Below are 15,190 nucleotides of genomic sequence, written 5' to 3'. Positions count from 1 at the left end.
TGTCATTCTATTATAGGCCCTGTGTAAATATGGGCCAGATCAGCTTGGCTATTATCCACTTACTCTGCTTTACAGGTCATTCTACTTGTTGCTATGACTACTTTTTCTTCCATGTTTCACCTGTGAGCAACTTCATTAATACATATTATTATGATACAAGACTCGTATTAAGTGCAAAAAAGAAGCATTTTAGATACCAGTCGTGGTAGTGCCTCCGTTATCTAGTCCAGACCTGCACGGTGCAGCTCTATGTTTGAATGCAATAAAGCATCTGGAAATCTCTCGAACAATACAGCACGCGCAAAGTACAATAGTATAATAATCCTCCAACTGGCCCTTTTAGTAAAAGGAAGCATTTGGAAACTATTTTAAACTAGCTTACACTATCTAACTAATTTTCCACTAAATTTTAAGACCCACGTTGCTCTTAACGTGAACAAACCCCGTTGCAGCCTTTTGTTAGAGATTGTATTTTAGCTTATAATAATCTAACAGCCAGATCACGGTGTCCCCTTTCAGAGCATATACTGTGAGGTGAAGGTCTATTTAACCAATATACATCATGCTGACAGTTTACTGTAAATTTAGATTATCAGAGAAGTGGTGTGACGATAGTGACAGATTGCAGATGGCTCTCACAAGGTCTCTGCTCCATACCGAGCTCTCACGACGGGATAAAAAATCCTCTCTGCATTCAAGATGTGCCAAGGATTCGGGCCAGAAAACACCTTTCATACCTTTATGGAAACATTTTGATATAGGTAAACACTGGTAATATTTATGGTAAAATATGTTTCTTTTCTACACTATGTCACTTTTGATTGTCCTTTCCACCACTTTACAGCAAGGACTGAGCGTTCACAAAGGGCTATGGCTTTCATCTACAGCTGCAAGCTTTTGATTAGACCACATAGTGACCTTCAAGCCTTCAACGACGCTTAAAAGAGGCGAACAAAAGCAGCGACATCCTTCAGAAAGTGCACGGACAACTTCCTTATTCCTCTAAGTAAAGAGGCTGTTCAAAAGTTCTACCCCAGAATATTCCAGACAAGAACGACACAACTAATGTTTCCAAAGCACACACGCTAAAGCGTCTGACTTAAGTTGTATATTATTAAAAGGTTAAATAAGTTGGAATGTGGACTATAATCAGACTGCCATCGTTTGAATTAAAACATATGAAATCATGATTTTGGTATAAAATTATAAATAAACCTGTATGAAGTTATAACATTTAGCTCTTTGATTTTGGGTGAACGCGCTTGCTGTCTATCGGGTCGATTCCATTCTTCATCGACGAGCTTTTTACTTTTAAATATAATAAAGTTGTGAATGAAGAAATATTTCGCCTTCTGTGAATTTTATTCAACATTTCAACACTTTACAAAGTCCAAAAACATATATTGTGCCGCCAATGTGTGTTATGCGTCTACAATAAGTCTAGATATAGGCTATTACAAATAGAATATGATTTTGAAAGTTTCTAAAATGAAGTGTTTCTTCATTTTCTGTTAAGATGACAATAGAAAGTTCATAAAATCGAAAGTGCCAATATAGTCAGATTTTGTTTCATTTTTGTCAAGGGGATCTTTATTGTTTAAGTTTAAATTGAAAAAAAAGTCTATTTTTGACCAAAACGTTGTTCGATCCTGTGTGTTGCCGGTTGCATATAAGAAGTTCTGCGAGCCAGCGGAGAGCCAGTTTGGGGCTTTTAAGCATAAAATCAAATTAAATAATTTTGCTTTCGGTGTCAATTTGAGTTTGTTATCAGTCATATTTTTTCACTTTTATTTGCATGGGGGATTCACATCTACAACCAAAGGTTCAATATGTTAGCTTGCTTTAATAAACAGCTGCATTTATTTTCCAAAGAGGTTAAATAGGCCCAGTAAAAAAAACATAGGGCCTAGTAGCCTATATATTGCTACCAAAAATGATTTTTTTTCTACGATTCACAGAAACATCTGTGCCATTTCTGCTTTCTTAAAAGGTTTCTATTCAGCAGATCAGGAAAAGAGGGGCTAAATGTTTTTTAAGGGGTCCGGGGGCTCAAATCGGGGGCTGTGGGCCTTCCCATTACCCTGTGACCGGGTCGAGAGTATCAATCCTCAAAATGCAAATTTTGCCCTCGTCCCTAAACATATCAAATGCAATTTATTCAAAGGAAATTCACCAATCAACCGCCCTAATAAAACGCCAGCCACTCAATCTTGTTGCTGGGGACGGGTGGGGGGTCCCCTCCCCCGGTCCCAAACGCGAGGTCACCGCGCTTTCAGGGTTCACCTGGAGTGCACCGTGCAACATATGTAATTCAAAGCTATTCTGTCTTTTGTGTGGAGAGTCAAGATCGCTATTATAAGGCTGGCATCAAGCTCCGAGTGGACAGATGACGGAGACTTGTTCAGCGCGTAAACTTTTGACCCCAATTTCTCCTTTCCTCCTCTTCTGCAGCTATCTCGCTCTCATCTGTCCCAGCCTATAGTGAGATATCTGCCCCTCTCGAAACAAAAAAATGATTTGAACAATGTGCATCTCTTGCCATCACGATGATCATTTCCCCAAATTTCATAATTAGAGAAGATGCCAGCACAAGAACTAAAATGCAATTGTAGCTTTATGATGTTTCCAACGAGGGAGTGAAAAAATAAATCCAATAGGCTCCCACTCAAGACTAATAGGGCCGTAAAATATGCAAATCATTCATTAACGTTATAGAGCAACCAAAGCAGCCAAAAATCTTTGTTGGAGGCAACACTTAAAGTTAGACACCCCCTCTATCTCTTCACATAGTCTTTTCCTCCAGTGCAGGATGTTACCACAGGCTCTGTGTCCCTCGGTAAATTCATTTATACGCGTTATTGCTTTAGGCAAACGTGTCATTAACATGAAGGCGTGTGTGCACGCGGTATACCGTGGATGTGTGAGTGGTTCCCCTCTCTCCATACAGCAGTGTGACAGTGAACTTGGCCTAAAGCGAGCTCTGCTGGTGGCTCTGAGAGGATGCAGATTTATCTTGGTGCTGTGGCTGACCTCCAGATGAACCTACAGCGCCTCTCTCTCTCTCTCTCTCTCTCTCTCTCTCTCTCTCTCTCTCTCTCTCTCTCTCTCTCTCTCTCTCTCGCTGCCTGGCAGTATGCCGCACATGGGGCCCTGTCGAAATTTCTCCTTTTGAAATATTGGCATGGGTTTTAATTTCCAAATAGCCGCACTATCTGTGTGTCCTGTTCTATTTCCAGTGTCTAAAACCAAACAGGAAAGAGGGTAAACCCCGTATTTTATTTAGATGGGGATTCTTTGCATAACAATGAGCAAAATGTGTTATGGATAAACCCGAGGGATATCAGCAGTATGGATTATTCTGGTAAGTTCACAATCAGTGCTGCCCAAAAACGGTATGATTTCTGTTTGCTGAAAAAGAGGACAACATAAAATCAATTTGTGCAGAATTCCACCTAGTCTGGCAGGAATTTATTTAAAAAATATGACCAGATTTTAAATTCCAAACCAACCTGGGTGAAAATGGATTTATGAAGTTTTTGAAAGTTCTACGTAGAATAACTGTACGGATTCTAGATATTATGGTGTAGTTCTCTACACTCAAAATAAAACTTGGTATTCAAGTTATGATGGCTGGCGGACAATGTAACCTTTGCAAATCTGCCCAGATAACTTAAAAAACAGAAGCTGGATGGTTATTTGCAAGTTTGTTTGCTGACCAAAAATTCATGAGACTCAAATAGTGATATTCAAAAAATAAAAAAATAAAAATATTATTATTTTTTGTGGTTTTAATATTTGGCCTGGAAAACGGGCGCATCGAGTCATACACTCGTTAGATGAAAAAAACATAAAAAGAAAACATATTAGAAAAAGGCCAATACTTCAAAAAATATAAACGATATATTTCTTTCCCCCCATTTTCAGTCCATGTTTTTTGGGAACCAGGGTCTGTGCTGCCTGGTTTCGCCTCGGCACTGATGGGACAAGAGGTCACCACAAAGCGAGAGTGACTTTTTAAGAGGTCATCTGAACTTTTCAACCCCAAACACAAAACGAGGTGGCTGACACAAAACGGAATTCCTTTTCAAATGTCTCCCTGCTGCTGTTTGTTCCCATGTTGTGTTTACTTGACACTGTTTACAGCCCGTCCTAAAGCCATTCACGGTGCTAACATGTGTAGCGCAGCGATCAGCAAAACAACAACTTTTTTTTCCAGGGATGGACCTACAACTTCCAAAAGTCATCAGCACATATAGAACCCAATCAAACGGAGCTAGCTGTAAATATTAGGCCCGCATTAGCGCTTAACTTTATCAAGGAAATCTCCAAACATCCCTTGGAAACTTTCTGGTTCACGGTCTGTGAATCCTCCAATGTAATAAAACGACAACAACTAGAAGTTTGTGGGGGTGGAAATGGACACAGAGATAATTATCCAACATGTAAAAACGGATTATGAGTTACACCACAGATGGAGGGAAACAAGTTACGCGGGGAAGGAAGCAATTAAATAGCCATGAGCCGGACCCAACCCTGCGCAACATCTGCCGAGACCAGTATTCAGCACTGCACAACTGACAAATTAGCGTAATGGACTAATAGGGACAGATAAAGGGAGCGAATACAATAATGAGGCTGTTTAACACAGGCTGGCTGTTCTCGGGCTACCGGATAGTCTGCAGAAACTTACCCAGAGACGCGGTCCTAATCCTGGAAAGCGTCCGGTCCATACTGAGGCAGACTGAGCAATAGAGACAGTCTGTACCGGTCAAGTAACACTTACAGCCTGCAAAGAGAGAGTCAGTCGAAGCCTCGCCGTCAGTGCGATTATATGTTATGTGCAATATACTGTCAACTCCCCAAAACCATAAAACTTACTTTAATGGCTATCACGTGACCGTTTATGGCCAGTGAGCCTATCTGGCCGCGCTCCGGATGATTTTTACGATCTAATTCATAGACAAAACCCCCCATTCATTTAGCACCCAAATGTCAGAGAGCCAGAATCGGCCCTAATAAAGTTTACAGCTTGAAAAGTCGAGCTGATTCTCCGGGAATAGCCCAGAAGTCTGTGCGCATGGGGACGCCCGGCCACTGGAGCCGGTGAGTAGCCAAGGACCCCCCAAAGCCTCCCCCTCCCCCCCTCCCCACTCCACAGCAAGGTGAGTAAAACATGAAGCTTTAATTCAAGAGGGACCTGTTGAATTCAAAGATTTAAGTTGAAGAAACTGTGATATGTTTTTTAGAGCTCATACAGGTGACTTAGTGATTTTAGACCAAACAGCAAACTCTGACTCTTAAACGTAAACGAATGTTGAATATTTTACAAAAACGAACACTCATTGTAATGTTGCCGTTCCAGTAGAAAGTTTATTATAATGGCCATCATCGTCAGCATTATTGTTATTATAGTATATTCTTAACTTCCAGTCTTTCAAAAACATTTACAAAAAGCTAATCACGATGGAGTTATACACATAGGCAATGGAATTTACCATGGGGACCCTCCACATAAAAACAGCTAGAGAAAACAAAGACAACATACGCTTTTACTAAAGATGTTGGTAAACCCAGGTAAACAACGCAAACAGCAGCAAAAGAAAAAAAAGAAGCAAGGCACAGCTACTGTACATACAAGACTGAATCGGCACCTCTGTCCATACAACGCACACAATGACCACACAAGGCTTACGTCTCTGCTGGCTCTACTTTAGGAAGCAAGTTGGTACAATACATCAAACAAATAAATACATACAGTACAGACATAGAAAACAAACGCTAAACACAAAGGCAGCTCAACCTCAACCCTATTGTTCTGAGTGCAGCACACAACTTTTACTGGATTTTTTTGTTGTTGCGGTAGTTAGGTAGCATTTCAAGCTTTGACGTTTTTATTTTTTCGTCTGAACAAGAAATAATTTAAACAAACATTTATTTTGTTTCTTTCTCTACTAAATCTAGACAGAACTGTACATGATGCATAATTTTACTCACATAAGCATAACCACGGTGGAAATAAAAAGGAAATATTAAGGAATATAATGGGACTGTTGTTCGACATACAGTGGACCTATATGGGGTGTCCCCTTGTCCCGCACACAGCCCGTTCACAAGTCTCTCGCGCTTTTTCAAATAGGAGGAGAAGTTGATATGACAATCTTTGTTTTATTTATTTTTTTAGAGTGCTCGCTATCAGGGGTAGATGAGTGCATATTAAGGCCTGTAGCCTCCCCCGCCTGCAGCCGCCATGTTCATGCTCTTCAGCTTGTTGTCCTTCTTCCACTTCATCCTGCGGTTTTGAAACCAGATTTTGATCTGTCTCTCTGAGAGGCAGAGGGCATGGGCAATCTCGATCCTCCGCCTGCGGGTCAGGTACCGGTTGAAGTGGAACTCCTTCTCTAGCTCCAGGGTCTGGTACCGGGTGTATGCAGTCCTGGCTCTCTTCCCCTCTGGTCCTGACAAATCTTGTAGAGAAGGAGAGGGGGAAACACATATAAGATGCAGTAGATGTAAAAATGTAAAGTGCAGCAACCTTTTTTGACTACATTTCTTTTTATCGGGCTGTTTAGTTTCTGCAGGTAGAGATGGCTTAAAAGTTGGCACACGACTAAGTTTTAAATGAGGCTTCATAGATGCCAAAATTATTAAAAACAACCAGTAGCAAAGTCAGATAGACACATTTTCAACTGCACCTTGCGAGAAGGTATTAACACAGTAAACTGATGTAAAATGAGGGCTATTTGACCTTAAAAACAAAGCTAAATAAACACAAACGCGTAGGCTATATCCCGCATATATCTAATACACTTTTAACTAACTTCAACCTAATATGTTATATTATCAAATCATCCGTATACCTGCGGTTTATGTTGACACCACTGAGAAGCAGTAGCATAGTACACCAAACAGGTGAGAGGCGCATTTGGCCCCTTTGAAAATAAATATATTAAAATCGTCCAATTCCGGCCTGTTTTGCTTATAGTTAAAACATTTAAATATATAAACGTAATAAAACCTTTACCAAACAAGAACACAACACCAGGTCTATAAAATCAATACAAGATCATTAAAAAAAAACAATTTACCATGATTTATATGTAGTTTTCTCATCCACGGATATATCTGAGGCTGTGTTGAGTCGGTGACATTTTGAGGAGTTGTTGGTGCGGTTCCCGCAGGCTTCTCTTCCTCGAGAGGGGAAGCTTTGGACACACAGTCCCGGCTGAGCAGCAGCGTGCCTCCGTTCGAGCTCGAGCACGGGGTTGAGCACGGGTTTGTTATAGAGTTTTTCACGGCTCGGTGTTGAGATTGAGTCTCGGTGACCGGGGACGAGGTGGCGACCGAGGAGCACGGTAGTGGGTCAGGTGGTGGCGATAGAGACGATGTCCCGGTGCTGCTGGCGGACTGGCTGTACCTGACCGGCTCCACCGAGGGTGTTGTTGCCGCTGAGTGACTCGGGGAGTAGCCCGGTGTCTGCTCGCTGCTCACAAAGTGTCCGGTACCGGTCCGCCCGACTGTTAGGTCCATCCCGTTGTAGCCATAGCCATACCTGCTGGAATGCATGGCTGTTGAGTCTCTGTATTGGTCGTTTGCCGTATTATGGTCTCCATAATTATGTAACTGGAAGTCCGCGCCATTGGGATAGCGACCGCAGAATGAGTTCACAAAATAGGAGCTCATTTGTTGACAATTCCACGGTTTGCTCGATGTAGGTATTGTTGTTGTTTTTATTATTTTAGAGGTAAAATAGCATAGACCTGTGTGCTTGATTTGTGGCTCTTATGGTTTAGCGCGTCCTATAGCACCCTTGCACAATTTATGATGAATTATGGAAATGAGTGGGACATGGACTTGATTCTCTCTTACGTAGGCACCCAAATATGGGGTACGGTGGAGTATCACGTGCTTTTGTTGACCAGTCGTAAATCCTGCTTGGTGACCTCCAGAGGTAAACTCGTGCACGCAGGAAATACTGGGTGGGATGTGAGGGGTGCGCGCCTCCATGCGCTCGTGGCCAGGGCAAACTCTGAGCCACGGCTTGGGTGTTTTGAATTGTCGTGGTGCGCCATCCTCTGGCTCAACTGTTGCAATGCCTGTCTGCGGCGCTTTCTGAGGCGTGGGCTCCACATGGGGTCATTCGGAGGTTAACGACCATTGCGGCAAAAACCAACGGGCTCCTAAACAATACAACAAGTGACATGCTGTTGTGCATGTTATGATAGGCGATAAGTGCAAATAGTGTGCACAGTTAATACAATAAAAGCCCTTTCAAAATTGTGTTGCATTTTTTTCCCACACTTTTCCTTATAATCATAAAACAACGAAAAAGCCACTATGTGGGGAAAAGACTAATGAATACATTTTTTAGGGTAAAGATGAAAGCCAAACATCACATTGCCGAAAAATAACAGACTGCCATTCAAGGCCTGTCCTTTATGACACAGTGAAGATTGAATAACTTTAAATATATGCTATATATGAACACACGTAAAGCCACGTTACTGTCTATTTTAGGTTGGTTAAAATAGAAGTATTCCAAACAATCAGCTCCCAGATGATATTTTTAGAAGCTTTTTGCATGCAACCCGACTTTATTATGCTGTCGTTTAAAGGCGAACCATCGTTCATATTGACATTTTAACAGTCAACATCTTATTAAATTGCATTTTTAGTATTGCCTGTTTGTGAAAAATTAACACAATATCGAGAAGAACATAAAACAGTTTCTATAAGCAGCTACTCAGTGTGGAGGTTTGTGCAGTCGCTTTGCAATTTAAAAAAACAATAGACGAAATTTTAAATTGAAAAAGAAATATTCAAAGCGATTAATGGATAGTGCAGTTTAAATATTTAATGTAAAATAGCCACAATATTCAGATAATTCATATGTTCAATGTTTGCTTTGTGCTATAAGCAATCGTATTTGACATTAGGCTACAGTGTCATAAAAACATTATTTTTTTTTTATATATATATATATATATATATATATATATATATATATATATATATATATATATATACTTTCTAAGTGATAGAAGTAAAAATTGCAAAGCATCGATCGATTGCAATGCAGGACAGACAAAGTAAAGATGATTATTATCAAAACATTTAAACAGTTACATTTTTTTGGGACGTTGGCTATGCGCTAGAAATACACAGACGAAATCTGTCTTATTGTAACCTATATATATCCACTCATTACAAAATGTAAGTCGACGATCTACTATTGTCTATGTTAATTCTGAGCAGGAGTACAAAAACAGGAGACCCGCACAGAGCACGAAGCCCAAACAGATTCGTGACGCCTCGTTCGGCGTCCTCCGTTTGGTTTTCTCCTTGTGGAATTTTTATGGCACCCTAGTCTCTCCAAAGCAGCGGCTTGTCCTCTGCTTTCCCCCACATACTATTTCCCTACAGCAGCCCCTTCACCCAGCACAAGCCCAATCATGTGTTACTGACAAAAACAGTGAGATATAGATTATTTATTCTGTTCCAGGTATGTGCGCCCTTTGCGGTAACATACCCCCCCAAAGGCACAATGTGAGTAAGGGTGAATACCGGGCTCCACATCCAGTGGGCCCACACTAAGAGAATACCTACGGGGTGTGTGTTGGCTAAGCAGTCGTGCTCCAACAGCTGATTTATGGCTGGCCAATGGCAACAAAGTTCCCACGAAAATTATGTCCCTGAGTCGAGCCAGGGACACACCCAGGAACTAAATAAGAATCAAGGAGATGAAAGAAGTGAATGCGCACTGGTGTCAAACTTGTCGGGCTGGGAGCGAGGGGACCACTGCTGCAGAAAAACACGAGGGCAGTGCACTCTGCAGGCTCCCTCAAACACCAGCACTCGTGTGTGTAAGAGTAATACAATCGTATACGTTTATAATTTTTATAGTTAAATTCATTTTTGTCTGAATATCATTACGCACGGCTGTAGCACGATTAAAACATTTTTCAATTCAACACTTTTTTCCAACAATACGATAATGTGAAACTAGTATTGTTTGCAAAAAGAAAAACGGAACTGAACAGCAGATATGGAATGTGGAAATTAGCATTATATTGGGTGCATTCACTCTTGCACGTTTGATATCTTGCAAAAATCCGGCCATACTTTGCATTATATCGACTAATAATTTATCGCACGAGAAATATCACAGCAGAGTCTCAATGCCAAATAGGCTCGCTAAGTCCATATTAAGGAACACTGTGAACAACATCGATGTGCAAACACAGAGTGCAAATAATCTTTTCGAACAGAAACATTTTACTTTTCTAACATCCATAGACAGGGACATTCTTCTGTATCAATTAAAGGTCATTGGAACTGTAAAATAATCCTGTTTTGTTCATTGGAAACAAGCATATTTCACAATTCAGTGTACAGTGAGCCAGGGCCTGCATGCACACGTATGAATAACAAGCATTATGCATGGACACAAAGATAGAAACAAAGGTAAACGTGTCTGTCCAGCCTGCACCGCAGGACATTTGCAGCAGAAACAGACAGAGCTGCAACCACAACAGCCCCAGTGTATCCACAGGAGGGCGTCAAAGTGCACATCTTCTGGCCACCATCCACCCAATGACTTTTGCAGCTGAAATCCATCCCCTTTCAAATCCAACAACAAACAAAGCTCTTGACAGCATGCAAAACCCACCAAGAAGATCAAAGCAACACTAATGTTATATATCCGATGTATCAGATTTACCACTTATGATCTGCCATGCAAATCAAAATAAAAACAAACGAATGAAACTAGTTCTTTCAGATGATTTAAACCTCTGGGCATTTGAACAGAACAAATGAGGCGCAATACGTACACAAATAACTGGTTATCATTTGCTTAAGTTGTTTGTCAATGCAAATTGATAAAATAGCAAACCGTGACAAGTTCCAGTTGTCTTACCTTGTGAAGGTTTCTGCTTGTAAACAGGGAAGGTGAGGGGAGGGAGTTGGCAGGTGCAGACGGGCAGTGACGACGAGAAGTACCAAGTCCCCGGACGGAAAGTGGGGCTCCCAGGGGTCAGTGACGCACCGGGGCTCTTTCCACGCATCTTGCCCATACCCGTGAAGAGAACGACAGCAGGGCACACAAACGGTCCAGTCATGTCCCAAGGCAACCTCCAACGAGTCGAGTCGAGAGAACACTCCAAACTCCAAAAAAAAGGTGTAACATTGTAGAAGGTCGCGGTGAAAACAGCCGCGTGGAAGACCGAGACCGTTAAATGAAAGGCTGCTCTATTCCGCTATTGGAAATTATGTATAAAAAGTTAATGTTCACGGCTCCCTGTCACGTGACAAGCTGCGGCCAATAGGAGGACGAATCGGGTCGTAAAGTTGTATTGCTATGTTGTAAATTTTCATAAACAACAAAGAATTTATGACCCAGCGCTGGAGGGAGAGATGGGGAGAAAGGGGAGGGTGTGAGAGGGGGGAAAGACAGAGAAGGAAGGGGGCAGGTCACCGTCAGGCGCCATCTTACCGAGGATAGAGGGAATGCAGAGTTCAACAGTAATTTCCTTCATCTGTAGCCTGTCCCATCTCGCTTTCTAATAGTTCACATTCCCCAACGTAAGTGTTTAACACTGATAATGGACTGCAACATGTTTCATTACATGCAACCCAATCTTGGCCACATTAAACAGCACTTACTGGCGACTGGGAGCAACATATTATCACTCAATCGGCGCGTGTTATAATGACTGTGGTTAGTATCATTGTTGTGGTTACACAATATTAAATTCGAAAATATTGAAGGCAAATATTCCATGCAAACAAATAGACAGGTAAAGGCTATTTTATTCAATAATTTTCATTTACAGATTTAAAACAATTCCCAGGGGCTTTTGATATTTATTTGTTCACATGTTGTACTTCACATTAAGAACGTAAGCACTGAACCTGAATATATCACAGTATTTGCACATTTAAGATCACAATAGCCAATTCATATACAATTGTGAAATTTTGAGCGTGAATTTGTTTCTTAATATAATAGACAAGAACATTTTAAAGTACACGGCTAAGACTTCAAAACATTTACATATGGATATTCCGGTTTACATTATAAGCAAGTTGACTTTCTGGGAATCTGAGGTAGATCATCCGAAACTAAACAAATGTGTGTTAATCGAGGGATGTATAAAGAGGTAAATTAGTATCGAAAAAAGGCATATTAACATTCTAAGTGATAAGCAGTTATACTTATAAAAAAAACATATATGAAAGCAGCTAAATCACAGTTGGAGGCATTTAACCAACAAAAAGTTCATTATTAATTAGCCTATACTCAAAATTAGGCACATTTGCGCACAACGGTGTATTGTTACCTTTAGAAAAGACAACGTTCTGTGAAGAAAAATTACTCGAATAGGTAGAATAGATTAATGTAGCCTACAGTCAATTTCAACTTACGTTGAATTCCTTGTGTCAGTGTTTTAATATTAGCAGGAAAATATTAGGTAGTTTTTCGTTAAGGAATGTTGATTCAGTAGTACAATCAGGGGAAATTACATATGTCGTATTGCATATATAAAAATATAGTTTGAAAAGGTAGTCAATATCGCTCTTTCATGCTGGAGCCTCTTTATGTATTTTGGGTTTAAATGTGAAGTACAGACCCACAGCCTACTGTTAAATGCTTATTACATAATGGCCTTCAGCTGTCATTCAATTAATCAGCATATAGGCTCTTAGTGCATGAATGGTATGTGAGAAACATCTGAGATGTATCCCGTATTTATACTAAACAGCGCGTTTCTTTGATTTAATTCTTTGTCCCGGTCTTTCGTTACATTGCAGGCGTTTCTGACTCCGAACCGGCGCTCCGGATGTCTCCAGCTTCGGGCTCTTCGGCTTCTGGCACTGCCAGAATATCACCGTCCTTTTCCCCGGGGGTCGACACCGGTTCTTCCTTGTGGTCTTTCTTCCACTTCATCCTGCGGTTTTGAAACCAGATTTTGATCTGTCTCTCTGAGAGGCAGAGGGCATGGGCAATCTCGACCCTCCGCCTGCGGGTCAGGTACCGGTTGAAGTGGAACTCCTTCTCTAGCTCCAGGGTCTGGTACCGAGAGTAGGTCTGCCGCCCCCGCTTTCGGTTTGGATCTGTGGAAGATAAAATGTGCGAGCTCTATATAACTTGCAATAAAAATGCATTTATTTATTTTTTAGCATGACATGTGATACTGCAACACCTAATCAATGTGGTGTTGAAATTAATGCTCACAATAAAAATCTGTAGTAATTAATTGTGGCTCATATTTTTTTTAATATTCCTACACACACACACACACACACACACACTTCTTCGCAGAACACACTCAAATCAGTAGGGGATGTTTTTTCTTTCTAAAGGTCTCTGTATCTATTTAAAATGGTCCTGCTGGGATGTTTGGCCCATAACCTCCTTTGATACTCTGCATGCCTTTCCAATTAAAAGCCAGCGATGCTCTGCGCACCGAAGCAGCCATAAGTAATTAGATTACAGTCCCAACACCTTCTCCCTCAAAATAAGAACACATGCCAATGTTTCAAATTGCTTGCATTCTTAATTCACTTGACTTATTTATGTTTTTGACAATACTGGTGCATATTGATCCAGCAATGTGTACGAAAGAGTTTCAGAAAATACCAGAGCCTCTGCAGTGCAGACCCAATTAGAAATGGAGCTGCAGAGTGCAAGAGAACTGATTTACACAACATGCCGGTCTTTTTTACAACCACAAAGGGGAGAAGAGGCTATAAGAGTAATAGGAGTGCAGAGAAAACCCCCAGCGGCAAGGTCTCTGCGTACTGAACACACAGACGCGCTGGCCAAATGAATTTATGGCTGCAGAACTCATTAGTTGCGCAATAAAAGTTTTACGATTCTTTCGATGCAACACCAATGGCTTCACGAAATTAATTGAACCACTAACTGCCAATGTAAGTATCCCAATGTTTTGTAAAAGCATTGACCTGAGGGCTTTGAAATAGCACAGAAGAAACAGTATCAGCACATACCTGATGCTCTCATCCAGGGGTACATCCGGTATTGTTTGTCCGGCGGCGAGGTGAGGGGACCCGGCTCCGGATGGCAGCAGCTGTCGGTGAACAGGCGGCTCTGGTCAAACAGGCTGCAGTGCAGTGTGCGCGCGTCCTGTCCCATGCCATATCCCGAGGTTAACATGGGGCGGCTCTGGTACACTGGTGCATTATTGACGCTGTAAACTCCAGACAGAGACGGTGCAAACGCGATGGCCGCAGCAGTCCGAGTCGAGGCATAGTCCTCTCCACTGGGTCCAATACTACAAGAAGCCCGCTCCACGTTTGGGAAGAGAGAACTACCCACCGTATATTTGTTAAGAAGACCATCCACATAATAAGAACTCATATTTTTTTTTCTCTCTCTGATTTGTTGGCCAAGAATCCTCAGTGTCGTTTTTACGACGTAGCGTGATATATGACAGCAATACACCCTAGATTTACACCGAACCCCATTTTTACTGTGGACCAAAGAACTTCCCCATGTGACTCAGGCCTGGCCACTCTCATCCAATCAGCAAGCAGACATGTATTTCATTATGGCGCAGGACTGCAGAGTGGGATTTACACTTTACATACAAACACACACAAACACGCAAGGGAGAAATTCTCACAACCCCAGTGATCTAGAGGTAAGTTAGGTGATATAAGGTCATGATTTTATGGGCTATCCCTTCTCGTACTACTGCTTTACAAATAATCATTTATTTAAAAAAGCTTCATATTTATTTTTCATTTTATACACCGTAAAATACATTAACCTAGGTAATCTACAGTCACTCAATCACAGGCTACACTAATATACGGCACATAATTGGCTATAATAGCTATCATAATGTAGTTATGATAACTAATCCGACAGAATGTGATTTCGTTGTTTGTCTTGCTTTTAAAACAATACGTGCATACAGTCTCGTGTTATAAAATATACGTAGGCTATTAAATATAGGACATTATTTGGATTATACATAACGTAGGCTATGTATCGATAATAATCCACGATGATAATTATAATAAGGTCCAATTCGTCCTCCAAAGATGTTTTACTGACATTACAATGTTGCCTAAATGTCCATAAATGACCAATAAATTAATGTAACGATGCCTAAAATAAATATACAAAGATAAAAGAGCAAACTGTCAAAATAAACTAAACAAA

The 15,190-nt window shown here is 41.0% G+C and overlaps 3 protein-coding genes across 3 annotated transcripts in view; all 3 read right to left on the bottom strand.

Moving 5' to 3' along the window:
- Positions 1-11,029, bottom strand: part of LOC120571480 (homeobox protein Hox-A2a) — a 36,072-nt gene extending 25,043 nt beyond the window's left edge. The window contains exon 1 of the mRNA XM_039820440.1: positions 10,916-11,029. The gene's annotated coding sequence lies outside the window, so the exon portion shown is untranslated. The remainder of the gene's footprint in view (positions 1-10,915) is intronic.
- On the bottom strand, positions 5,358-7,855 carry hoxa5a (homeobox A5a). Its single transcript, XM_039820441.1, has 2 exons — positions 7,086-7,855; positions 5,358-6,464 (listed from the first exon to the last, which is right to left on the bottom strand). Exons 1-2 carry the CDS (start codon positions 7,678-7,680, stop codon positions 6,214-6,216), a joined length of 846 nt encoding a protein of 281 aa, XP_039676375.1. The 5' UTR covers positions 7,681-7,855; the 3' UTR covers positions 5,358-6,213.
- A 1,637-nt stretch (positions 11,030-12,666) lies between the features above and the next one.
- LOC120570791 (homeobox protein Hox-A7-like) lies at positions 12,667-15,161 on the bottom strand. The gene is made up of 2 exons (XM_039819341.1): positions 14,011-15,161; positions 12,667-13,113 (listed from the first exon to the last, which is right to left on the bottom strand). Exons 1-2 carry the CDS (start codon positions 14,378-14,380, stop codon positions 12,800-12,802), a joined length of 684 nt encoding a protein of 227 aa, XP_039675275.1. The 5' UTR covers positions 14,381-15,161; the 3' UTR covers positions 12,667-12,799.
- Between the last annotated feature and the right edge of the window lie 29 nt (positions 15,162-15,190).

This window comes from Perca fluviatilis, chromosome 13 (genome assembly GCF_010015445.1).
Source record: "Perca fluviatilis chromosome 13, GENO_Pfluv_1.0, whole genome shotgun sequence".
Taxonomy (NCBI): Eukaryota; Metazoa; Chordata; class Actinopteri; order Perciformes; family Percidae; genus Perca; species Perca fluviatilis.
This window is presented reverse-complemented; position numbering and strand designations above follow the sequence as displayed.

Bases quoted from the DNA above. Each gene is read 5' to 3' on its own strand.
- hoxa5a (XM_039820441.1), bottom strand. From the start codon at position 7,680: ATGAGCTCCTATTTTGTGAACTCATTCTGCGGTCGCTATCCCAATGGC. The intron at 6,465-7,085 runs GTAAATTGTTTT...CTTCTCTACAAG, and splicing joins AAAACTACATATAAATCATG to ATTTGTCAGGACCAGAGGGG.
- LOC120570791 (XM_039819341.1), bottom strand. From the start codon at position 14,380: ATGAGTTCTTATTATGTGGATGGTCTTCTTAACAAATATACGGTGGGT. The intron at 13,114-14,010 runs GTATGTGCTGAT...TATCTTCCACAG, and splicing joins CCCCTGGATGAGAGCATCAG to ATCCAAACCGAAAGCGGGGG.